The 27,374-nt window shown below is 36.3% G+C and overlaps 3 protein-coding genes across 4 annotated transcripts; 2 read left to right on the forward strand and 1 right to left on the reverse strand.

Annotated features, from left to right (window-relative positions):
• The first annotated feature begins 5,686 nt into the window (after positions 1-5,686).
• Positions 5,687-9,915, forward strand: LOC145332525 (uncharacterized). Its single transcript, XM_080177527.1, has 7 exons — positions 5,687-5,809; positions 6,431-6,550; positions 6,911-7,036; positions 7,410-7,466; positions 7,732-7,801; positions 9,112-9,209; positions 9,673-9,915. The coding sequence occupies exons 1-7, from the start codon at positions 5,755-5,757 to the stop codon at positions 9,801-9,803; spliced, it is 657 nt and encodes a 218-aa protein (XP_080033653.1). The 5' UTR covers positions 5,687-5,754; the 3' UTR covers positions 9,804-9,915.
• A 4,257-nt stretch (positions 9,916-14,172) lies between these two features.
• Positions 14,173-25,163, forward strand: LOC145314250 (phenylethanolamine N-methyltransferase-like). Of its 2 annotated transcripts, XM_080154096.1 has the most exons (13): positions 14,216-14,304; positions 14,727-14,801; positions 15,316-15,435; positions 16,134-16,193; positions 16,685-16,727; positions 17,211-17,260; positions 17,558-17,604; positions 18,040-18,093; positions 19,761-19,796; positions 20,225-20,298; positions 23,919-23,969; positions 24,519-24,557; positions 24,838-25,163. In XM_080154096.1, the coding sequence occupies exons 1-13, from the start codon at positions 14,246-14,248 to the stop codon at positions 24,907-24,909; spliced, it is 780 nt and encodes a 259-aa protein (XP_080010222.1). In that variant the 5' UTR covers positions 14,216-14,245; the 3' UTR covers positions 24,910-25,163. The 2 variants fall into 2 exon arrangements, with proteins under 2 accessions (XP_080010230.1, XP_080010222.1); XM_080154104.1 differs by lacking the exon at positions 19,761-19,796 and having other exon boundaries at positions 14,173-14,304.
• Positions 25,164-25,542: 379 nt separating this feature from the next.
• LOC145314244 (uncharacterized) lies at positions 25,543-27,250 on the reverse strand. The gene is made up of 3 exons (XM_080154083.1): positions 27,141-27,250; positions 26,686-26,790; positions 25,543-26,335 (listed from the first exon to the last, which is right to left on the reverse strand). Exons 1-3 carry the CDS (start codon positions 27,200-27,202, stop codon positions 25,609-25,611), a joined length of 894 nt encoding a protein of 297 aa, XP_080010209.1. The 5' UTR covers positions 27,203-27,250; the 3' UTR covers positions 25,543-25,608.
• Between the last annotated feature and the right edge of the window lie 124 nt (positions 27,251-27,374).

The raw sequence follows: 27,374 nt of genomic DNA on the forward strand, positions 1-27,374 counted from the left end.
TCCCCGTGTGCGCGGATTTGACGGCGCGAACGCGCGTTACAAGGACAGGAGATTCCACGCACACACACACACACACACTCACACCAGAGCGGAGCTACTCCATAGCATTTAACAGGGGTATTTTTAGCAAATAAAGAATTGCAAGTTTCTTTCCTTCTAGCTCTAGTGTGATAAGGGAAAACCCAATCAGTTCCTGACAGCAGTTCAGACCCTCAACATCTATCTACCTCTACCAGCCTACCCTACACCCTCAACACCTAACTAGTGATAAGTACAGCTAAGTTATATCTTTGTAACTAAACTCCCAACCTAGTGATACCAACAGTGTTGGCTGTTAGGCTAGGAAGCCTCAAGTGACAAACCATTCAATTTTAGTACTGTATAACTTTGTGCCCGCCGTTTCACCGTTGACCCAATGGACCAGCATCAAGCCCCAGGAGGTGACCAAGCCCCAGGATGGCTCCAGGATGACCCTCAGCCGGCCCCAGCCGAGTACCGCAAGCTGATGCTGAGCAATCTGCCGGAGTTTAGAGGGCCGCCCAAGCAATCCTGGTCGGCACATATCCGCAGACTTGAGATGTCATGGGCGGCTTACCGCGTACCACCTCATGATTCCCTCAACCGCCGCAACGCCCTACTACTGTCACTGGTAGGGCAAGCGGCGGAAATGGCGTCCCATCTGTTTGGCGAGGCAGGCCAAGCCTTGACCTACGAACAGGTCAAGACCGAGTGTGAGTTGCTATTTCGCCCTGCTTTTGAATCCCAAACGCTTAAACAAGCGTTTAGGGATTACAAGCAACACTCGACAGAACCTATACAAGCGTACATATCAACTAAGTGCGCCTTGTATAGGGACGCCTACAACCATGAGGATCTTGAGTTGTTGGTGGACGAATTAAATCGTGGAATTCGTAACGCCAACGTAAAACGCCTCATGATGAACCATGAAATTACGAGTGTACCTGAGTACACTCGTAAGGCCATGTTCACCGTGACCATGGTTACTAAGCAGCTGAAGGAAGGTGTGTGCTTAGTGGACTCGACCGACGGGCTGACTGGATCTGCCTGCATCCAGTTGCCCCAATATGACGAGTCGGAGCCAATGGAGATTGGCTCCTTGGCTCCGGGTCTCCACCAGATGGGGAAGGTCGATCCAGATGACAAGGTTCCAGGCCGCTGCTACCGCTGCCAGGTGAGAGGCCACCGAGCTCGAGACTGCCCAACGCCTGTGGAAGTTAGCCTAGAGGAGAGACGCACCCAGCCACGCCGTGACCGTTCTGCCAAGTGTGAGCGTTGCCACTATGACGGTCACACGGCGGCCGATTGTAGAGCCGACTGGGCCCAGGTAGCCAGCCGCAGGCGCACCGCCGACAAGGGTGCCCCTCCGGGGAAGCCCAGCAGAGTGGCCCATATGGAAGGGAGCGCGCCCCCAGCACCACCACAGCAAGCAGCCGCCCCCAGAGCTGCGGACCGAGCCGATGGGATGCCGCAGTTCGGGACTGTCCCAGCTAGGATCAACGTACTGGGCGGCGCGGCTGAACCCAACCGGGTTGGCCTAGGCTTCAGTCTTAACCATCTGGGGCCAGAGCTGATACAGCCCAACAACATAGCCGAGCCAGAGGTGCTGAGGCCCCAGCCTTTTAGCCTCAACATGATGGAACCTGCCCGACTGAGCCTACCCAGCAAGAGTGGAGGGGCGCTGCCCAGCGTCCCTGAGACGGTGTATGGGGAGGCCCTGGCAGCCGCTGAACGAGAGAGGCAGGAGGTGCTAGCCAGCACCTCTGCATCGATGTATGGGACGCCACCCGGCGTCGCCACCTGGGATGATGGGGGGGTGCTATCCAGCGCCTCCCACCTGGTGCCTGGGGCGACAACCGTCGCCGCCACCGAGATACCTGGATCCTGGAACGAGCCAGCCTCCAACCTGATGTCTGGGGCGACAACCGTCGCCGCCACCGAGAGACCTGAGTCCTGGAACGAGCCAGCGGTCCCAGAGGAAGGGGTGACACCCGTCACCCCCAGTCAGCCAGCGCCACCAGCCTGCAGGGAGAGCCCAGCTACATGCCAGCCAGCGCCACCAGCCTGCAGGGAGAGTCCAGCTACATGCCATCCAGAGCCCCCTGCCAGCCAAGGGAACCCAGCTGCTCAACATCAGGATAAGTTGAATTTGTTAAATGTATTGTATCCAAAATATTGTAAACACCCAGCCTTGCCTGTGCCCCCTGCACCTGAGGCTGGGGAGATTGAAATTTGGGAAAATAAGGACTTGCCTGTGCCACATGCACCTGAGTTCCTAGGGCAGGGGAGGGCAGTGAGTAAGGGCGAGCCTGTGCCACATGCACTTCAGCCCCATGCCACTGGGCATGCCTTGGACAAGGGAAGGGAGCACTTAGGGCTAGGGGAGCCGACACCCAGGCAAGTGCCAGTCGCTTGCCAGTCTGTCATTGGGGAGGGTATCGGGGTGCCTCGGCCGCATACAGATAACGCTCAATGGAAATTTGTGTCTAGCCAGGAGCAGCCCAGCCGTGTCCAGCCCCAAGAAGCAGCCGTGACCAGAGCTGAAGATCCCCAGCCGCGTGTACGAGGAAGATGGTTACCTGGAAGCCTCTCCCATTGGTGGATGGTCCTGTGGGGCCTCCTGCTGGCAGCCGTGTGGCCTACAACCAGCTACGTCCTGGTGGGGTGGGACTGTGCCAACCCCACCCATGTCACGTCTTACAACAAAGAAAAGATGTGTGACACGGAGCCCCTACACCAGGAGGTGCCCCTGGGCCATGAAGTACACGTCCTGCAGCAAGTCAAGGTGAGGGAAACCACTGGGTTCAGCTGTCAGCTCACCGTGTCCCAGTGGACATTCAGGTGTGGGGTATGGGGTCACCTCAAGGTGACCTAGGTCCCCACCCTCATGAGGCCAACCAAGATAGACCCAGAAGCGTGCCGAGACCTGGCCAGGAACCGAGTATACACGTTGCCAGGCAAGACCCAGCCACTGACGTTCCAGCTGAACCACCCCCTGTTCTTCACCATCGACATGGTGGGCGCCCTCGTCAACAGCCCCGAGGGGGTGGGTTGCGAGGGGGAGGACGTCCACTTTGAGGGCCAGCTATACCGCAACGAATTAGTGCTCCAGGAGCGGCGGCTGCTGGTCAAGGAGGAGACCTATGTGGTGGAGGATGGACGGGTGGAGTCCCAGTCTGACCACCTGACCCTAGAGTGTCCCCATTCTGAGCTGTCCTGCATCACTGGGGAAGCAACCTACGTGTGGGACCACCTGGGAAGAGATTGCCCCTTGAGGCTGATCCGCAGCCTCCAGCCCAGCCTGGTGATGGATGCATATCTGGTTGACCATCAGGCCCAGTTTTTCATCAACATGACCAACCCCACCTCGATTGTGAACTGCGACTTCGAGGCCCATTCCACCAACCATCCAGCGTTGTTCGTGGCAGCTGACCCAGCCGCGGCTGCGCTGCCCAGAGTGTCGGCCAGGGATGTTGACGTTCCCCTTCAAGCACAGATCCATGCAGGTTATATTGGGTTTACCCTGGAAACGCGCATGAAAAGCACTGCAGCAGAAGAAGTAGCGGCCAACTGCTGGAAGCTCCAGCAACTAGATCCGGCCCACCCGGTGCGTGTCCAGGGGAGCACGTTCTCGGTACTGAGGGGAGACATCCTGCTGCAGCTGACCTGCCAAAGGCACAAGTACGTTGTCCGCGAACACAAGGAGTGTTGGGACAAAGTGCCAGTAGAGCCCACAGGTTTTGTAGACGCTGTGACACGGGTATACAGTGAGCACGCCACCAAGATTCCCTGCTCCTCCACCTACCCCCTGACTGTGCACGCGGAGGAAGGCTGGATAGAGTTAACCCCTGCTCCCAAGAAGAGGCCACCCCCGCTGGATACGCCTAAGCAGTTGTTGACAGAACCCTTGGATGACTTCAGCTCAGGTGGTTTGTATTCGCAGGCTGAGTTGAACGACTGGCAACAACTGCTGGCGTTCCCAGCATACAAGAGTGCCATGCTGACCGGCCTATCCTATGGCTCCTGCGTTCAGCAAGGCAGCTGTTCGGCCACAGGAGACCATGGGATAGTGTCCTACAACATTGACCGACTGGCGGAGGAAGGAGAGGCAGCCCTGGATGTCTGGGCAGGGTTTAGACAAGCCATCCACGAGTGGGGAGATGGCGCAGCCATACTGTGCTTGCTGCTGTTGATCCTCAAACTGCTGGGGGATCTAACCATCATTTCTCTGGCAGCAGCACAGGGAGGAGTCCGGGCAGCCCTGAATGCGATATCACAAGTGTTCCTGTACCATCCAGCTTTATATAGGAAGGCGCTGGCTAGAGCCAGGCTCAACCATGCCAAGTCCCGGGACTTTTCAGTGGACTGGGATGCCATTCCCATCGGCAGGGAAGCAGCCGAGGAAATGGTGTCTATGAAATCAACTGACAGCGGGCATGACCGCTCAGGTAGGCCAGGACCGCCCTCTGGCAGACCCCGCGGCCCCTCAGGAGGACAGGCCGCTGCTCAGACAATCAACCTGGCGGCCAGTGCCCCAGCCGCTGCCAACAACAACCAGCAGGCCCCACTGCTGACCGTTCCAGCAACAACTGTGCCACCAGCAAACCTGATACCTGCCGGCGCTGACCAACGTATCCAACCCAAGTCAGCCTCTGCTTTCTATCCCACATTGGGAGCCCATCAACCCTAAGAAGATACTCACCACTAGGATTCCATTGAATCATGATCCTTTGTATATATTTTAGCCCTAAGGAGCGGGCCGAAGGCCTCAACCACTGTCGGAAGTCTGGTAGGGAAACCACCTCCCAGCCTTCCGAGGGGAGAGTTGTGGTATTCGGCAACCGTGAGCCATGTCTATGGCACCCCTGATCTGGGGTTCGGTGGAGGGTCAATGGCCCTCCCCCGAGTCCTGGGGAAGGGGTCTAGTGACCCCCTCCCTACGCTTAGAATTAATGATTGAATCTGTCATGTTTATTATGGTTAACTGTATTCTTAATTCTCCCCCACCCTTTCCAGGGATGGGGGAATCATTATTGTCCAAACTGACCATTGTATATGTATTATTTATGCTTTTATGTTATGATTATTTATTCCTATCCATGTAATTATTGTTTGTTGTATATAGCTTCAGTATCTCTTAACCCTTCAATAAAGTGACAACTGAAAATAGATGTTGATCATTATCTAGTGAAAGCTAGAGAAGCGTAGCTTCTCTATAGTAAGGTGTCCACGTCTGTCACACTGCCGTAATCTAATTGAACTCCGGTGTCTGCCATTTATCCTCGGCGGATACCACACTATTTTTAAAAGAAGAATCAAGACATGAACCTTTTTATGTGTTTTAAAAGAGAAAAACAATTAGTATTGCTTTGATTATTAAATTATTAAATTAGAAGTCATCTTTAAATCCTTAATGTAGATTCCTAGAACGAAAAAGAGATATAAGAAGTGAAATAACTTTGTAGTTATTACTAAGTAGCAGGATGTCTGTGGCTGCACAGAAATAATCTTGCTAACCACTGGATCGAAATAGTTCTTCTTTACATTTATTTTTTACCTCTTAGATACCTCTAGGGGCGTTAAAGATAATTTAGAAAACAACAATTCTTCAAATACGATGTTATATTTCCTTCATTTTTCATGATATTAAATTTATTTCTTAAATCAGAAAAAATCTTCTAAATTCTAAAAAGAAAATCTTTGAAATTAAATTTAAAGTTTTGTTTACTTTTCAAAATGCCGGTTATGAGAAAACTGTTTGTAGATGCAAAATTTCTTGTAAATAATTTAGGTAATATTAATCGATTCAAATTTAGAAGAAAGGCTTTTTAAGCTTTAAATTTAAGATAAAAGGGTATAATTTGTTTAAATTACTCTTTTATTAAATCTCTTTGTAAACAAATTTGGAATTTTGTAGTGAAGTTTATTTACAAGCTTTATGAGTTGGTTCGTCTCTCTGTCTGTCTATCATTCTGCAATGCAGTTGAAGTAAATCAAAGGTAACTAGCCTTCTATAGTAGCGAAGCTAACCTAAAGTATAATTTGTCCGTAGGTTTGTAGTTTATTCATGGAATGGGTTATACAGCTGTTACACTAACTAATGTTCTCTACGCGTTTTTACGTAAAAAAATTGATAATGACTAACGCACAAAACAACTCGGCAATGCTTACTTATGTTCTTTTTAATTTGAAGGGATAAGACAATGGGCGAAAAATTTATATTCATACCCAATAAAGATAAGCAAAATTATCATCAATGCATTGGTAGGAAAGTTTGGACACTAAATGTTTGGAAACAGGTAAAGTTATTTATCCAACGAAATAAGGTAAAGTGGTTATAAAACTTTGGGTACCAGTATAATTTACAGTCCAATATCCATTCCCCATCCTCTCTACAAAAAAATATTTTCAGAATATGAAGTTGAAGTTGTGCAAGAAATCCTTGGTCTTCCTGACTTCGAACCTGTAGTCCTCTTGCCTGACGAGGAAATGGAGGTTGAAGACCAACACACAGCACCCACAAATAATCAAGGTTAAGTTTACTTACAATGTTGAAATAGAAGCATCAAATGCGAATAATTGTTCTTTACCAATATGAATGTAGAACAATCAACCCTTTAATTGCTTAACTTTTGTCTTTTCATAGTTTACACCAGATTATCATGTACTCTAGTGAAACTTGTACCTGGCTAAAATACTGTTCCCCACATACACTTCTTTTACTCCATCCCCTTCCCTCCTACTGGACAAACGAACTGACCAATAAGTGATTTCAAGGTAGCAGCCTAAATTGACGACAATTTCTCCCATGTTATAATGTTATAATATCCATGTATATTCTACATAAATTCCTAGACTCTTATCCTAACGTGTAAGTGAAATATTCTTACAGAGGCACCTGGCAACAATGAAACAGCTACTCAAGTAATTGATCATGCAAATGATGATGAGTCAAGTATGAACAATCAAGATAATGAATCATCTAGTGTGGAAACAGCCAATTCTGAAAACGCTCCAGGTAATGATAAAATTAATATCATGGAATTATTCAACATTTACTACTTGCGACTGCGCTCCTACCATCTAGGGGCTCTATTTTGGAAGAAGGACAGAAAAATAGCCTAAATCCACCCTAAGACATATATCTAAAAATAAAACAGCCTAAAACAATCCTAGGACCGAAATGAACTTCTCTATAGAAGAAAACTTAATCGGTTCAGTAAATATTGAAATCTTAAGCCACATACAAAAAGATCTTAATCACTAAGTAATAGGATAATTGACAAAAATCATATTCAAATAATTTTGTCACAAAGATTTAAGTACAACAAAATAATTAAACAATTACAGATTTAAAGGTTTCGTGATTTTCACATTGAAATATATTTCAGGATTAAGTACTGGAAATATTTCTCGGCCTTCGGTTGAACAAACAGATGTCAGAATAGGTAATTGTTGTTCAATATTGAAAATTTTTCTCTGAGTTACGCAGCAATAACAAACTAACATCAATTTAAACAAATTTAATAATTTATATTATTATATTGTTCAAGAAAAAGTCAATAAATTGTCGTTAACATGAATTTTAAGATATTTAATAACTAGGGTCAGGCCCGGGGGGGGGGGTCGGATTGATTTATTCTGTATTGTCCATGTTTTATAGAGGACTGACATTTGCATTCCTTGATGCCATAAAACGAAGTATTTGTTTAGTGCTGCGAGCTGGTCCTAGGTCGACCATTTTGTTCAGCTCCAGGAAAGGTCCAGAACTTCCAGAATACAGGTAATCTTCTATAATACAAAGTAGAATTATTTCTGTCTGTCCGTCCGTCTGAATTTACCGATTGGTCTCTACTCTTCCAGGAATATACCTACTGGTCCTGCAGTGGTTTTAAGTTATTTTCTTGGGAGTGGGACACCCCCAACCCCCAAAAGATAAAAAAAAATGGGTGTGACCGCCCCCTCCCCACCCTTAAAAAAGACAATCTGAGTTTAATTTTGCCACTGAATAATAAGTTATAATGAACACATACATTTTATGATACTTGGTCATAGAGATGCCTCACATATAACATCGTGCCCAAATGATTGATAAATTATTGGTGTCAAAATTGAAAGAAAGAAAATCAACATTATTACATTAGACCTTCTGTTAATGTTATAAGATTGTTAAATTTTCTAAATTGTATCTTCTAGTTGCAAAAATTATATTTTACGTTTGGAAGATAATCTAACATGCCTGAATTAATAATCCTAGATAAACATTAAGACGGACGTCGGTCTAAACCTTATTATAGAAAAGCTTTGCTTATATAAAAATATTTTATGCGGTTGAAGAAAAAAAAGCTGTCATCAAATCATCGCTGAGAAGCCTGATAGCTAAATTAGACACTTTGATTTCAAATTTTCACGAAACAAGAATGCTTGTGTCCATAACTAAAAATAACAAAAAGGGAAAATAAAACAAAAGTGCACATTTTGACATTGACATGAAAAATCTCTATCCGCAATTTAGAGCTAAAGCCAGAAAAAAACCGTAATATTCTGTTTGAATTTTTTCTACATAGGTTCTCTAAAAAATTAATATGGGAAATGAAGCTTTACAGAATGCAATTTGCGTGCAAAAAAATATGTTGTTCGAATTTAATTGCAGTTTGGAAATTACAAACTCAAATATCACCCCAAAGCTTTCTGAAATTACTGACCCTGTCAAAACTCTTTTGAGTGTCCCATCGTCGGTCATTTTATATTTTTTCTCTATATTGTTCTAACATGTTTTGAAAAATAAATAGCTTTACCAGTTGTATGGCTTCGTATCCGATTAATGTCTGCTGGATTAGAACCGGTTCTAAGCCCTACTGAAAAATCATGTTATCTACGAATATTAAAATAAAAATCATAATATTGATACCAGTTTTGTTAACCCAATACTTCGGCCCCTCGGGGCTAATGAAACTGGTTTAAATCTGATTTTTGCGTAAAGCTGTCTTTAAAACGATGCGATAAATAACTATTTTTAAAGAAGCTTTTGTACTCTTGTTTAATATGTAAAACTTTGTTGTAAAATTTTATTATAAATATGAAATATTTTAGGAAAGAATTGACTGGAATGGCAGACACTGAATTTTATAATTTTATGTTGGCTTGGTTTGAGGTGATGATGAGATGTGGCATTGTTGATCAAAGTCCAGGTACAATATATCTATGTGTAACTATCTATCCCTCAGTATCTCTCAATATGTCCATATATAAACTTGTGTTGGATTGGTTTGAGATCATGGCAAGTAGTGGTCTTTTAAAGAACTTGTAAAATCATTTGGAAAGTTGGTTAACTTTAGATTTTTCACTTATTTTTGATTTTCTATACTGCTATTTATAATAGTTTGCTGATATTTTATTGATGATACCTTGTCCCGAAATGCATCCAGTATACAACTTACTGCATACAAATTACTTTGTATGTTAGTCATACAACAAATGATATATGTTTAATTTTTTTAAGGTTTCGTGATGTTTATTATTTCTAATATCTTTAATTCTTATGTTCTTTCTTTTTCTTTCTCTTCTTCTCACTGAATAATTATTCATAATTCACTTCGTGTGAATCCATGATTTTGTCATTCATGGATGTTGTCATCCTTGTTATTTCTTTAGATGAGAATATGTCGATGCTTGATGTTGAAGACTTTTCTGATATTTTTGATCATTTCTTTGGTGAAGCATTCGAGGAAATTGAACAGGAAGAACAGCTCATCAATCAAGAACAGCAACAAAATAATCAATAAATGTAGAGTTTTTATTTATAAAGTGATTATCATCATAATTTTTGTATTTTATATATTTTACAGATGTATGTATTTATAAATTATTTTATGGAATAAAGGTATATCTACTAAATCGTGGCTACATTATAATTTTCTTTTCCGTACGGCTCTCAAATTTACTATTCCGTCCAACACCCTTGCTAAGACAAGTATATTTTACAAGCAAGGGTAGGCAGTCTTAGCCTAAGCCGCAACCTTGAATTAAGCCACAGCAACAAACTTGTTTTCAGCGGCAGCCGCAGCTACGTGACTGAAAGCTGGGCTGCTGACCTATGCTTAAAATCATAACCTTGTAAGACTAAATTATCTATCTAGGTTTTTTAGATAATAATGTAAAAGTGATTCAAAAACATTTTGCTGCTTTATAGATCATGAATTTTAATCTCTGTTTTTGAAAATATCTAAAACAACAAAATAATTAATATTACGGGTAACAAGAACAACTTTGTCCATTAGATCCCAACAACAATAAGAGAAAATTATATTGCATTTGGATATTTGCAGAACGCTGAATTATAGTAAAAATAGAACAAAATCTTTTGACGTCCTCGCTCAGTGTAATATTTAAACTTTTATTGGTTTACATATATAGGTTTTAAAAACTTCTAATATAAGCACCAACCTATTATTTAAAGTATCCAAATTTTTTTGTTTGTTCGTCAAGATTTCGATAATTACAAAAACGATTATCTATTTTAGATAAGCTTCAAACAGGTAAATTTCGATTTAATTTTTATATTTAAGTCTAGGGATGGATTAAGTCTATTTTGCTGCCTCTATCCTCTATATGATAGGGGTGCAGTCGCTAGTATATATCTGATGAAACGTGTAGCTCAGTTAGTGTTTGCTCAGTCAAACTGGCGTTCAAACAGACTTATAATGTTTATTGAGTAGTTGGTCTACTCAAAATGTGACTAACTTTGTGCAGCCGTCGTGAAAATCCTTGAAACAGCTAATTTTGGGTTTAGGGTCATAAAAGTAATACATTTTTCATTTTAACAGATTTTGGTACCTCGTTAATACAAAATTCCTGGGGGGTAATATAATTGTCCATGACACAATTAGTGTATAATCCAGACAACTACTAGCCCCAAGTGATGGGGACTCTTCTTGTCTGCAAGCAAATTGATTATTTTTCTTTTTCAGGTACTTGAATTTGTTTATATTTCACGCTATTGGCTGATTTCAAAGACACATTACAAAATCGGAACAGGGTCCCTGCCCTTAGGCCGGGGAGAGTTACATAAAGCTCGTGCTTCCTCTATTCTTTTACTTTAATTATGACACTAGAAACTAACATAGATCAATTTAGCTAGGATGATGTAATTGAACCCTTTTCAGTTATTTGACAGGTGTATTAGGTAAATAACACCTACAAGACAATCAACTAATTGATTGAAGATCTCTGATTTTGCTCATATCATTGATCCCATAATTTTATGAATTACAATGTCATGCATTTGACATAGCAGTTTTTGCAATATGTTCTAAAGACAAATATTTTGAATGATAGGTATATTGGAGATTAAACAATTTCCCCTAAAACACAAATTTCTTTTTTAGTAAAGAATTAGAGAAAAATAATTTGTTTCCATTGTTCATTCCCTCCCAATAAACTTAGTTAGTTGAATCAATGTAAGATATACGACGTGGATATATTGACAGGGGAATTATAGCTTGCTGATATAAACCCCATATATTGGTCAGTTTATTAATCCACTAGGAGGGAAGTTGATTGTGTAAAGGTGGTGGATAAGGGGGCAACGTTATATTAGCCAGCAGAAAGCATCACCTTATTAGAGTACATGAAAATCTGTTGCAACATCCATGTGATAATTTATCAATTGTGATAGTACCAAAAAGAAAAACCTTTTAATAATGAGTGTCGATGTTTCTTGTGTTTTTGTGCTAGTGTGAAACCATAATGTCTTTACCTCAAGGCAAACAGGGAAAAATATTCTGAAGAAAATAATTCATTATAAGTAAAATGCAATATTAACCCTTAATAACATTCTATATCTGACCTACACAGAACGTATGTTCTTGCTTTAAAAAAATTGGCATTTAAACTTAACTTATAAGTAAATTTTTACACATAAATTTAATAAAGTTTGTCTCTTTTTGCCACAAGGAAACTTTTATTTAACCCAAAGTCAACATTTGGGGGAATTCTGAATTGTTCTTTAAATGTAATCCCTTAATCATTTTGAAAGAAAAAATGTTTATTATCAATATCTGTTATTTAAGATCTAATGTATTGTGTAGTAAAGATTTTTTTATAATAGTATAAAACTTGATTTCTCAATAACTACTGAACGTTTGGGCTCTCTATTTTAGGTAGACTTCGCCTAGTGATGGTTTTAGGCTTTTTTATTTTCAGTCTTCGGGTGGTTTTAAGCTATTTTTCTCCAGCCCTTTTTCTTTCCCTTCGAATGCAGAGCTCCTAGATGCTATGGACAATGACATAGACGCTATTTTCTTTACAAGATGACTAATAAACACACAAAAATGAGTCAAATGAATAGGGAAATACATAGCCGACAAGGGAAATAAGGCGCAAAGCAGTAATAGTTATTAATCGCATCGTATTATAGACTGCTTTCCACGGATAGTAAAATGAAAAAAAAATATAAGATTAGTTCCAGTTTTGTAAGATTTTATTTTATCATACTTTAGCTTTGCTGTTGTATAATTAATCCTTTATTCTTAGAAATTTTCTTAAAATTTTAAGTGCCAATACAAAGCTTCCCAGAACTTCAAAATATTCCAGACGATCTAGAACACAGATTAAACAGACAAACAGACGTTCATCCAACTACTTTAGATTTGCAAGATTAGAATAAATGTGTGTAAAGGGAAAGCCAAATATACGCAAAGCGCTTGTACTACATGCCTTTAACCTTGTGTCCTACATATATATTATAGAGGTCATACAATCTCGCTCGTTATATTATTAAGAATAGCAAACAAAATTTATCAGCTAGTCTGTTTTAAATAATGTGTCGTCCGAACGTTCGTCAGAATAAGTGATGGATATAGAATAACCCTAGCATAATTTTTTTTTTTTAAATTAATTAATATGCATAATATCTAGCTTTAGAAATCAATACATTACAACTCAAAGTACAAAGGTTTTTTTTGTCTGGACCTTAAGATTTTAATAACTACAAAACTTATTAGTACTCTTTATAGGGAAGCTTTACGTGACATCGGTCTCAGGGTGTTTTTATGGTATTTTAAATTTCATATATAATCCTTGGGATGTTTTTTTTATTATTTTTCTGCCCTAGTAAGAATAAAGTCTCATTTACTAAGAATAGACGTTTAATTAAAGTACCATTTTTTACAATTTAAATTACCTCTTTTACAACAAAATTCTGCATTTGTCTAAAATTACATTTGTTGAATCGTGTAAACATTTTAGTTTTCAAATGCTTTTCAGGATTAGTATTTGTTTTAGTTCGCAAAGTTTTACTTTCTTTTGCAGTAATATAATTTTAACTGTATATAAGAGTTCAATGTGAAATTAGATCAAAGCTTTCTTTGCCTAAAACAATTCGATTTTAAACTTTTCATGTCGATTCCTATTACAGTTAGGTACGACTTAGAAAGCAAGGCAACTCTAAAATAGTTACCAGAAAGTCCATACGTCCAGTTAAAACAAGTTTATTTTTTATTTTTTTGACAACAAATTTTTATATGTTAATATTATCCTATTCATCTAATTTTTGGAACTCTGATTCCTATTACAACAAAGTACAATGTAGTAAGTCCTAGAAATGTCAGTAAAAATGTCCTTAAGCCGTATCATGTATTTAAGCAGTTTGCAACAAATTTACTTACAATTTTGTATAGACTTATGCATAAATATTCTGCTTATTTAGTTCTAACAATCTACAAGTAAATTATTCACTTGTCCTTCCATTTCGAATCTTCGCTTTTATGGATGTTATTATCCTTGTTTTTTTTTTAATTTTAAATTTTGTATTAAGATAAATTTATTTTAACATTAACTAATTATCAAATTTATTCTGTTACGGTTAGCTTTTTCGTTAATTTAGACATGTTTGAATTGTCTTATCGATTTAAAACTATGCATGCTGATTCCTATAACAGTAAGGTACGATATTAGGAAGCGTTGTAACTCTATAATCGTTACCCGAAAGTCCGTACGTACATTTAAAATTGTCATATCTGTAATCCAATCATAAAAATGAAAGTAGATCCTTTTACTGTATCCTGTATTTAACAAGTTTCGCAACAAATTTACTTATAATTTCGTTTAGACTAATACATTTATATTTCGCTAATTCACTTCTGATGCTCTACAAAGGTTAATGTTAGTTTCTCCTAGTGTTTTTAAGTTTCGCTTTTATAGATGTTTTCATCCTTGTTAGAATAAAATGAGTGAAAGAAAAGATTATGATCCAGAGCACTTGAAATCAATGCATGAAACTTTAAGGTTACAGATTTAGTTCAGCCAGAATTGTAAACCTATTATATAATTTAGAAATGTTTTTTATAGGTCTGTAGCTTAAGAGTTCGAAAACCTATATGAATAGATTGAGTTCTTCATTTTAGACAAGTTTCACATAGGTTGTTTCAGACTAATTTAATTTTAGATTTCAGGCTTAAGATGGTTTTAGCCCACTACATGTTTTACTTTATTAAAGTAGCTTCAGATTTCGAAAAGCTATAAACTGATTGAGTTCTTCATTTTAGATAAGCTTCACATAGGTGTACTGATGGTTTTAGGCTATATCCATTTTAGATTTCAGGCTCAAGATGGTTTAAGCCCATTACAAGTTTAACTTTATTAGAGTACATGGTAATCTGATGTAAGATCCATCGCTACTTGTGAATATAATTAACTTTGCTTTACAGTGATTTCTACCCTGTGGCGTATCTAAATGCCTGGGCACAAGGGGTCAGAACTGAGTGGGCAGAGTTCTTGGACAGGTTAATAAATTAAAATGGCATAAAGTAACAGGATGCTTGCCCTATTCGGGACTCTAAAAAAAGGAGGAAACCAGTTTCATGTCAAGTTATCTTATTTTCAAGAAAGGTTAATTTATTTTAAAAATTAACTATTTGCCTTATCTTATTCCTCCTATACTATTATATAAAGTGGTAAGGTTTTTTTTGTCTAAAGCTTAAGATTTTAATAACCACCGATTTAACTGAGTTATCCTTTTAGTTCCCGGAATGGTTTTAAGATATTTTATAATTAGAATAAAGTCTTAGGATAGTTTTAAGCTATTTTACTGCTCATTTTTACCATGTTGAATAAAGAGCCCCTAATACTAGGACGAAAGCCTCTTATTACTTAAAAAGTGTTACTTATAAATACTTACTATTTTAATTGATAATAAATATTTCTTGCGGCTTCTCTCCTATACTTATCTTACTTAGTGTAGGTAATACTTATTTAGAATTATTTGATTGTTTCTAATCTAACTTATTATTATCTTAGGGTGATGTCCTGTTACTGTAGCGACTTGATTGAAAGATATGGTGAAGATTTGACAATTCTAGATATGGGTTGTGGACCCTCTATATGTAATATCATGTCAGCAAGCAGAATCTCTAAAAAGTAAGAATACCAGGAATCTAAGGGAAAAGACAATCGCTGATAAATTTATGTACATCCCCAATCAGTATACACAAAATTACTTCTTCTTTAGCGTGAAATTAATGGTTGAAACGTTTAAACACACAACTTAATAGACCAACCTATCAAAATTCACTAAAGTCCCCCAAAATTTTTAGACCTGCGAATGAGAAAAAGTTTTGATAAAACTTTATTGCTGTATTATATCAACATAAGACAATTTATCTCTAATATTAATATTCTTTAAAAGATAGATTCATGTTTCTAGAGAAATAATATATTGGCAAAAATAATGTTAAATTAGAAAGGTAAAATAATTGTAGATAAACAATTTCATTATATCCATTATTGAGCATTCCCTTTAGAAACCTATGCATATAAAAACAAAACACAACAAGACTGAAATCGGTCATAACACACAAAGCTGCAATGAAAGAAACAAAATACAATGATATTTGTATTTTTTGACATTTGTTACATGCATTATTAAAACATTTATATAATCTTAGAGAGAACGGGCTGGTTACAAAAAAAGTGAGAAATTTTCAGAAAATCAAAGGGGTTATCTGCTATATGCCCTAATCTATTTTAATAACGTTACACATGGCCCTAAGCTTTCTAAAATACAAATTGCCTGTTGAAAATTAATACATAAACAAGAGATTTTGTATTTTGTTTAGAATATACATGGCAGACCTATTAGAGGGAAACAGAAAAGAAGTTAAAAAATGGTTAAACAAGTAGGTAAACTGAAACTAGTATCATGTACATTTATTCTATGCTATTGGCTTCAACCCCAGCCTAATCAGTCATTCTCCAGACTTTTGGCTTCAAAGAAAAAAAACTTATATTGCAGATAGTAGCTGCTCTGATAAATCTAGAACAACAATATGCAAAATTATTGTAAGCTTCATGGTTGGCGACACCTAGCGGCAATTTAAAATATTTGTTTGTTTTTCTTTTCTGAGGGGCAATTTTTTCTTGAAAGGAGGTTGGTAATACCCTCCAAAAATAGTTTCCAGGATATATGAGAATCGATATTGTAAAGGAGAACTATATCAGTTCAGCGGTTAGCAAGATCCCCAGGTACACACACACAGAGATCCTGTTAATTTATTATAAGGATACCAAAGCTAAATATTCATTTTAAAATGTATGCCCATGATTTGCAGATATTTGCATGCGTGAGAAATATCTGTACATACGCCTAATGACTTGTTTAAAATTTCAGAACCGACGACTGCTGGAACTGGCAACCCTACTTTGACTTTCAGGTTTATATTATTTTTGGTTTGGTTTTGTCAGGTGTATAATTTCACTGAGAAAACGCTAGGAATTGTTAATTTTCTTTCTCATTTACTAGCTGTCATTGATGAAGGGGGCAAGGGGGGAGGTTCAGTTTACAAAAGAATAAAAAAATGTGGGTGGTATTTCTATACTGAGGGTGGAGGTAACCTCCTCAATATAGTTATAAACCATCCCTGGACCTTTAGATGAGAAACTGAACTGTAGAGGAGAATCATATTGGTCCAGCAGTTAGCAAGATCTTAAGGTTCTAACACACATAGAAGTCAAACATCCTGTTACGTTTAAATAAGAATTGCTTATTTTTTTGGCAAAAAAAGATTGCTCATGATACCTATAGAAAAGTTTCATGTTGCTACTATGTCAAGCGCAAAATGCCACCTACATTCTACAAAGCCGATTTTTCAATTTACACTTTAACCAATTCTAATAATGTATTTAATATTTCCCAGGGAGTACTTGAAATTTCCGCAGACACAGCTGCTATCGAAAAACGTACAAGGTAATACTAATTTAATACTAAGCTACTGAATAAATGCTTTGCTTTTTAGAAAAATCTTTTAAAAATTCAAAAAATGTATAGCCCTAGCTGGAATAAATTAACTTTAAAGATTACAACAAGAGTACAACTCACATTACCTTCCACCAAATTTATTTTCCTCATTTAAAAAAAATCTAAGTATCATGTGAGAGATGAATCCCTAATCCCTATCCCCCTCTTGAACAAAGCCCCAACACTGCACAGTGCACAGGCTAGGAACGAAGCCACTAGTAATCAAATAATAAATGATTTATTCAGATCTAGTGTGGCTGATGTGATTTACTCAGACTTAGCTTCTAATTCAGGTGGTGTATTTTTATTAGGCATATTTATACTCAATGAATATTATCCGCGCTTTTTGTTCCAGTCTAAATAATAAGTCCTTCATAAAAATTATGTTACATTTAAACATTTTTGACAACAATTTCTGTAGGTATGATAATTATTCTATTCATCTGGTTTGTGGAATAATGATTTCTAGGGCAACAAGGTACAACATCATAAGCGATCTTCTTTTTAAAAGAGTCTTAAAAGTGTAAGTATATCCTTAAACAGTATCTTGTATTTAAACAATTTCAATTTTGTTTAGACTTTTATTCTGCTTATTAAGTTATGACACTCTACAATTGTCAATATCCAATTGTCCTAATGTCTGATTTTAGAGCTTTGCTTTTATAAATGTTGCCATCTTTGCATTGCATGTTTTACATTAATAGTTAACAAATTTATCTTTTTTTCAGTATTCAAAGAAGGCCAGGATCCAACCAAATTTCACATTGTTATTTGCTCATTAGGTAACAGTAGACTGTAAAAAGTAAATTTTTCATTTAGTATCAATTGATACGCTGGGGTTGTATTAGACCCGGACCCGTAAGTGTGCTGTATTAACAAAATGAATATATAACATCATGTAGTACTATATACCGTAATAATTATTACTATACAGAGATATTACGTTTTTAGTATCAATTCTTACCCTACATATAAACAAAAATTACGAACCAGAGTATTAAAAACTTTCTTCTAGCGTATTGAATTTTATTCCATAGAGAGTATTAGATAATACTATAAAATGCACATTCTTTATTTAGTAATACATATTACTCCATAGAACGTATGGGATGATGCTATACAGTAATAAAATGAATATATAGTATTATCTGATGCTAATTTTTTCTTTTATATTTAACAGTGTATTTTAATTAGGGAGGGAGGGGACAATGGCCTGTATAATATACTAGTCCCTAAAGTCTTTAAAAATGTTTTCTAATTCGTTGGCTTAATAACCTTAGGGACCTTAATTGAATTTTATTTGTGAGGTTCATTTAGTTGAATGTTGAAACGTTTCAACCACTAACTGTAATCTACAGAAGGGGTAATTTTGTGTATCATCATTCGGGATTTACATCGATTTATCCCTAATTTAATTATTCTTGGCGCGTTTCTTTTCTTAAACCACTCATAATTTGACCAAAACAGTCTAGCCTCTACGAACACTCTGTATGTAAAGAATTGCTTCGATCCAAAATATTAGTCTGCATCTTAGCATTTGATTAATTCCTAAAACCCAAGCTATAAGCATAGAAATTTTTAATTACCTAATTAATTAAATCCTGGGATATGGCTCTATAAGAATAAAAATTTTGTTACATAAAAGTCAAATTCTTCAGCAAATAGTTTTTCTATTAAATAAAGATCATGAATTTTATACAAGTTATGTTAACCCGAGTCTGTAGCTCCTCAGGGCTGCTAAAACAGGTTTTAAACCGCGGAAAGCTGTCTATAATACGATAAATAACTATTCTTGTGGTGCAATATCCCTGTCCCTGAATTAATCTAGTTATTAATGAAACTCTTACGGTAATATTAATGGTAGCTGAAGAAAATTTCTAATTATTGTCATGGGTAAGGATAAACATTATGAAAGATATGCTGATGATTTTTTTTCTTGTATGGCCTCGAAACCGATTTATAATCGCTGGGCAAGAAGAGTTTCTAATTATACATCATATCGCATTACAGAGTATTTTTGATAAATAAAATAAAAACCGATAGTTCCTGTTTTGTAAGCCCGGGCAATTAACACACCAAGGGCAATAAAACTGGAGTCAATAATCTTTTTAATTTTATCATCCTCGGAAAGCTCTCTATACGATGCGATATAAGTTATCTAATTAGGGCCAAAAACCTGGTTTAAATCTCATGAATTTAATTTTCGTGGAAAACTGTCTATGATGAATTTTGAGTATTGCTGAGAACTGGTTCTAAACCAGCGGATATAAATCGGTTTGGAAACCATACTAAAAAAAATATTCTAATGTCTATGATCTGAAATGGTGTGTATTCACTTCCGCACATGTGATCACATTCGGGAATCGGCATAGTGACACGTTTCCTCTTTCTATAATGACAGTTAATAAAAAGAGGCAATTTGTGCTGCAGTAATAATCTATTTTTATAGTTTGGGATGTCGTGGTATTAAACCCATCACAGTTAGGTTAGTATTAACTTCATAATCTTTAATATGAAGCATAATAATGACGGTCTGTCTAAAGCTTAATATCTCTACAGTTAGCCCCCCCCCCCCCCCTGTTTACTATCCATTTATAAAAGTAGCAGGATGTCTATTTGTCCGTACCTTAAAATCTATCTAACCGCAGGACCGGTGTGGTTTTCGTATACAGTGAAGATTCTTTTGGTACCTCCAACCCCCCTAGAAAAAATTATTCTCTCTCAAAAAAAAAAAAGAAATAGTGGGACGACTTATCCACTAGCCCCCTCTTCCCAAATCATGTGCCTCTAGGGGCGTTGTAGTTCATAAAGTAGTACAAAGTAACAACGGCGACGATGCTACTTATAAAACCAAGAATAACTTGATTTATGGGAACCTATGATCAAATTTTACTAAGATTAATTGTATTTTAGAAACTGTAATAAAACGAAGTATGAGATGCTTGGAGGAAGATGGATTGTTAGTTGTGCAAGGATCTTTACATGAGGTTTAATATTATAATCAGAAAGGGAGGAGATATAAGACTATAAATTATACTGGTACCCAAAGTTTTTCGAACATGTTCAAAACAATTTATCTTCCATTGTCTTGTTCCTTGCTATTTCTTAATATCCTTACATAAAAGTAACAGGATGTCTATGTGTACCGAAAGATCTCGCTAACCGCTGAACTGATATGGTTCTCCTTTACAATGTAGCTTCGCATGAAATATCCTAGTAATATTTTACTATTTTTGGGAAGGTATCCCACCCTCTAAGAGAAGTCGCCCCTAAAATGACCCCCCCCCCCTACATTTTCTTTTCTTTTTGAAACCAAAATTGAACATCCCCCCTCCTACTCAAGTGCCCCTAGAGACCTCTAGGGACGTAGCCACTAGTAAAATACTAAAAAAGTTAGATTTTTGTGTTTGTCAGTGCGATCAAGAGGATATCTTAAAGATTAAATATAGTTTTGAATTTAGGAAGTTTCTGCAACTAAGATTTAACATTTTGACTTATATTTAAAAGTACTAAAATATATTTAAACTAGCGGCTTCGCCCTTAGTCTCTAGGGGCTTTGCCCCCAAGAGGTAATGTTTTAAAATTACCAAATAGTTAGTGCTTCGTCTTTTTGAAAAAATTTAGGGTGATTTTTTATATCTTTTTTTTTTGGGGGGGGGGGGTTAGGGGTGTCTCACCCCCAAAGAAAATAGCTTAAAACCACCACAGGACCAGTAGGTATATTCACTAGAGAGTAGAATCCGATCGGTTAAGTGGTTACCGAGATCTTGAGGGACAGACACCAAGCTACTTTGTATTATAGATAAGGGGGGGGGGGGAAGTTTGTACAGTTATAGGAAATGAAATTCAGTATAAAAGTTTGGGAGGGCCGTGTGGGCTTGTTTTTATAGTTATCAACCTAATTCTTTTTGTAGGCTCTCTTATATGACAGGATGTACACATAAAACTTTGAAAATTGAATTTCGGCACTTTCCTTCTTGGGGCTTGTGGAGCACAAAAACCCCCCAAACGCTAAAAATATTAGTTCTGAGCTTATTTTTAAAGATATCAACCTAATTTTTTAAAAATAATACTCTTTTAACATAACTGAATCAACGAACCATTACAGATTTCATTTTGGGACTTTCCTTCTTAGGGCTTGTGGAGCACAAAAACCCCCAAACACTAAAAATATGAGTTCTGAGCTTATTTTTAAAGATATCAACCTGATTTTTTAAAAATAATACTTTTTTAACATAACCGAATCCACGAACCATTACAGATTTCATTTTGGGACTTTCCTTCTAGGGGCTTGTGGAGCAAAAGATCCCCCCAAAACACTAAAAATATGAGTTCTAAGCTTATTTTAAAAGATATCAAACTGATTTTTTAAAATAATACTTTTTTAACATAACCGAATCAACGAACCATTACAGATTTCATTTGGAACTTTCCATCTAGGGGCTTGTGGAGCAAAAGACCCCCAAAAACTGAAAATAAGAGTTCTCAGCTTATTTTTAAAGATATCAACCTGATTTTTTTTAATAATACTTTTTTAACATAACCGAATCAACAAACCATTACAGATTTCATTTTGGGACTTACCTTCTAGGGGCTTGTGGAGCAAACGACCATTAAACCACTAAACATATGAGTTCTGAGCTTATTTTAAAGATGTCAACCTGATTTTTTTTAAAGAAAACTTTCTTAACATACCTGAATTAAGGAACCATTACAGATTTCATTTTGGACTTTCCTTTAATGGTCTAGTGGAGCAAAAGACCCCCAAAAACACTAAAAATATGAGTTTTGAGCTTATTTTTAAAGATATCAACCTGATTTTTTAAAAATAATACTTTTTTAACATAATCGAATCAGCGAACCATTACAGATTTTATTTTGGGACTTTTATTCTTGTGATTTGTGGAGAAAAAGACCCCCAAAAACACTAAAAGTATGAGTTCTGAGCTTATTTTTAAATATATCAACCTGATTTTTAAAAAATAATACTTTTTTAACATAATAATTTTTGGGGGTCTTTTGCCCCACTAGCTTCTAGAAGGATAGTCCCTAAATGAAATCTGTAAAAGTTACCAAGTTCGGTTATGTTAAAAAAGTGTTTTAAAAAAAATCAGGTTGATATCTTTAAAAATAAGGTCAGAACTAATATTTTTAGTGTTTTATGGTTCTTTTGCTCCACAAGCCCCTAGAAGGAATGTCCCAATATTTCTAGTGTTTTGGGGGCTTTTTGCTCCAGTAGACCCTAGAAGGAAAGTCCGAAAATGAAATCTGTAATGGTTTCTTAGTTTGGTTATGTTCAAAAACATTCCTTAAAAAAATCAGGTTGATATCTTTAAAAATAAGCTCAGAACTCATATTTTTAGTGTTTTTGGGGGTCTCCACAAGCCCCTAGAAGGAAAGTCCCAAAATGAAATCTGTAATGGTTCGTTGATTCAGTTATGTTAAAAAAGTATTATTTTAAAAAATCAGGTTGATGTCTTTAAAAATAAGTGGTTCTTTTGCTCCAAAAGCCCCTAGAAGGAAAGTCCCAAAATGAAATCTGTAATGGTTCCCTAGTTTGGTTATGTTCAAAAAGTTTTCTTAAAAAAATCAGGTTGATATCTTTAAAAATAAGCTCAGAACTCATATTTTTAGTGTTTTTGGGGGTCTTTTGCTCCACAAGCCCCTAGAAGGAAAGTCCCAAAATGAAATCTGTAATGGTTTCTTAGTTTGGTTATGTTCAAAAAAATTCCTTTAAAAAGTCAGGTTGATATCTTTAAAAATAAGCTCAGAACTCATATTTTTAGTGTTTTTGGGGGTCTCCACAAGCCCCTAGAAGGAAAGTCCCAAAATGAAATCTGTAATGGTTTGTTGATTCAGTTATGTGAAAAAATTTTATTATTAAAAAATCAGGTTGATATCTTTAAAAATAAGCTCAGAACGCATATTTTTAGTGTTTTTGGGGGTCTTTAGCTCCACAAGCCCCTAGAAGGAAAGTTCCAAAATGAAATCTGTAATGGTTCGTTGATTCAGTTAAGTTGAAAAAGTATTATTTTTAAAAAAAACTAGGTTGATATCTTTAAAACTAAGCTCAGAACTCATATTTTTAGTTTTTGGGGGTCTTTTGCTCCACAAGCCCCTAGAAGGAAAGTCCCAAAATGAAATCTGTAATGGTTCGTTGATTCAGTTATGTTAAAAAAGTATCATTTAAAAAAAATCAGGTTGATATCTTTAAAAATAAGCTCAGAACTCATATTTTTAGCGTTTGGGGGGTTTTTGTGCTCCACAAGCCCCAAGAAGGAAAGTTCCAAATGAAATCTGTAATGGTTCGTTGATTCAGTTATGTTAAAAAAGTATTATTTAAAAAAAAAACTAGGTTGATATCTTTAATAATAAGCTCAGAACTCATTTTTTTAGTGTTTGGGGGTTTTTTGTGCTCCACAAGCCCCAAGAAGGAAAGTGCCAAAATTCAATTTTCAAAGTTTTATGTGTACATCCAGTCATATAAGAGAGCCTACAAAAAAAATAGGTTGATAACTATAAAAACAAGCCCACACGGCCCTCCCAAACTTTTATACTGAATTTCATTTCCTATAACTGTACAAACTCCCCCCCCCCCCTTATTTAGGATAGATATACCGTTGGAAGTGCTGTCTTTCCTGTCCTCAACATTGACAAGGCATTCTGCATTTCAAAAAATCTTCACTCTTAAAGTATATTTGTCAATTATTGTAATAGAAATTGCTGGTTTTTGGTAAATTTGGCTGTGAAATAAATAAAGAAATAGGCTAAAATGTTGAATTATGAGAAACCATAGCATCTATTTGCTAAAATAAGCTACCATGAATAAATAATTTCATAATTCTTCACAGACACAGGGATCTTATAGGGTTAAGAAAATGTACTTTAAGTTGATAATACAACCACAATGATGATAAACAAAATTACCCCTTCTGTAGATTAAGATTTTAGGTTGAAAAGTTTGAAACGTAACAATCATATATCAGTCAAAGTACCCTAAGTTTTTTAGCCAACAAATAAGATAACATACTTATAAAACTTTGGTTACTACTTTGATTTACATTCCAATGTCCCCTGCCTCCATTTTTATGACTGGTGGTGGAAAAGGTAAAAATGAGTACTAAGATAGTTTTAGTTTTAAGCAAAAAAAAGGAAAACTCAATGTTTGGTTAATATTGACGTACTATTGAATTGCATGATGAAACAGGATTCATTATGGGATACATTCCAGAAGTGTCAACTTGAGGTACGTTCATTTATTATTTCTTCAAGTGATTAGAATAATATTATTCATATAAGAATAGCGACAGAACTTTTAATAAATGCGTCAATTATCTTGAGAGTGTTTGATAATCACGCGCAAATTTACTAAATTTAATGAGTGGAGGGGGGGGGGGGGACTTTCTTAGCTTTTACTAAAAGTCTAACTGTATACGTCAGATGCACATGGAACTTTATAATTGGCTTGGTATTTGTTCACTCGTATTGCATATATAAATAATATAAACAATTATATATAATTTCAGGTTGTTAAATGGGAGACAAGAGTGAAATGTTCCACACATTATTTTACACTACTAAAAAGAATCAGTTGTTAACAATTTTTTCTGTTAACTTCACTTTTTCACTGAAGATAGCATAAATTAAGTTGTAGGGAAATTCTCAATTCATTATTTGCTCTACACAAAAAAGGAGAAGGCCAAACCAAAATCAAATTATACTCAAAGTTTCAATTTTCGTATCTGCGGACATGGGTTTCAAAATGTAACCACGTGCGATAAACTAATATTTCTCAATAATACATTTGTATATATTGTCCATTCTTTTTCTGGAAATAAAAATAGAATACTTATCATTTCTTTGATCAACGAAGCACATACAAGTCTTTAGTGTTCGTCTCTTTGTATCAATAATGTGATCCATTAAAAAAAAGCACTGTATAGAGTGGATGTGCAGTGTGCATTGGTCATAGAAATGTAAGTCCTGTAAAAATCATATTTATCCTATAAAAAAAAAAATACTTCTCGTAGCCATACCAACAGACCGATGGAAAAGCAATTTATCGACTGGATACGTAGAGCATAGAAATTTTTCACCAAAAATATTTAGCTTAATAGCATTAAAAAAAAACTTTTCCCCTTAACCTTACAGACAGACGGACATACAAAGTGAGTTGTAGAATAGCTTAGTTAGTTAAAACTTTGTAAATGCGTAATCAACGTAGAACAGTAATCAAATAAAAATATTTATTTTTATCAAAGTAAGATGAAAATAATATTCATACATGAATATTTTCATCAACCAAAGTAAGTCATAAACATACTTTGAAATTCTTGGTCATATTTGAGATGTTTGAATCTTGCCGCCATTATTTCCCGTACAATATGGCTTTCATTCCTTCTATCTCCAATAACGACCCGAGCATTGGGACAAATACCTCCAATCAATTCTCTTATTTTGTCCTCTTGTACTGACAAAGTTGACACTATCACAGTTTTCACTTTCAACAGCTTTACTGAAATATCCTTCAGCATGTTGATTTCTTTAACACCATAAAACTGGAAGAGGATGAATTGAAGATTGTTGCAGTTTTTTGTTAGTAAATCATCCAAAGCTTCTTTTGATAGAGAGTCATTGCCTAGATACAACTCTTTCAAATTTTCCATTCTTGTAAATTTTGGGCCATCATCAAAATATCTTTTTTTGCTTGAAGAAACAGCAAGACACTCTATTGATTCATCGCATGAAGATAAAAAATCCACCAATTTATATTCTGGCAGTGAACATGCAAAAACGGTTTTCAGCTTTGGAAATGATTCTGGCAAATTGCGATAAGCAAAAGTGTCACCAATGAGCATCATGGATTCAAGATTTAAATGGTTAGGAACTTTATTTCCCCAGATTTCCGTACTTGCTACATCTTCTGTAAGATTCTTTAGGTTTGGTATGTCAATGATCAACTTAGAAGCACCAAAATCATCATCACTTAGAACATTTAATACTTTCAGTCTTGTTAAGGTTTTCCTAAAAAATATTAAGCTATACAAAGTGATTAAACAACCTACATATGATACAAAATTGAAGTGGAACTGTGAATTAACGGCGGCAAAACCGCCGCTGCCGCCGAAAACCAGTATATCCCTACAATTTTTCTTGCTATTTCTCGCTTTAAAAAATTGAATTATTTTTAACAATCTTTTGTTTTTGGATTTTACTGTTAAAAACATGTCCCAACTTGACCAAAAAAGTGTAAGGTGAAAATATAGTCCACATAATTTTTAATACAGAAAATTGGTGCAATAAATAAAACCTTTTAGGTATGTAATTTTTGGAAATAGCTTAGGCATTAATAAAGTACATAATGCATAGCTTGCCTAGTTTTACGAATGAGAGCTTGTGTACTGATAAGTTCTAAGCCTCGTAGGGACAGATTTTGAAGGGCAATCATGTCAGGAACATAAGAGTCAGTTAGGTAGCAGTCCTTGATCAAATACAATAAAATACAAATAAAATTTAAATTTTTATAAAACAATAAAAGTCTATTTATCAGGGTGAGGGAGGAAAATTTAGCTGTTTATTATAACAGTCCTCAAAGTTTTAAAATAATGTTTTCGAAAATAGCTTAATAACTTTGGGGACTTAACAAATTGTAATCTATAGAAGGGATAATTTTGTGTATCATCATTGGGGTTTTACACCGATTTATCGGCCATTGACTTATTATTGCTATTGTTAAGAATTTTATGATTTTAATAACATGTTTTAACTCTGTTATCATCCAAAAGTGGCTAGGATAAAAAATTATAATATCTAAAAGTGCATTTTACATTCCTTGAAACCTTTGACATCGGTAATATCCAGACTTGTTAAATTTTGTGAGCTGGCTCTCATTAAGGAAACACTCGTGTTTATACCCGTATTTCTAAACAAGCCATTAGATTTAGCATAATGGAATTAGTTTGCAAAAAGATTTGAGACATGAAAGGTATTGAAAGAGTTAGCATAAGAAAACAAATATGACATGTTAAACAAAATTAGTTCTCTTAAACGTGTGCTTATGAAA

This window comes from Acartia tonsa, chromosome 1, assembly GCF_053477335.1.
Source record: "Acartia tonsa isolate MP-2025a chromosome 1, ASM5347733v1, whole genome shotgun sequence".
In the NCBI taxonomy this organism is placed as follows: Eukaryota; Metazoa; Arthropoda; class Copepoda; order Calanoida; family Acartiidae; genus Acartia; species Acartia tonsa.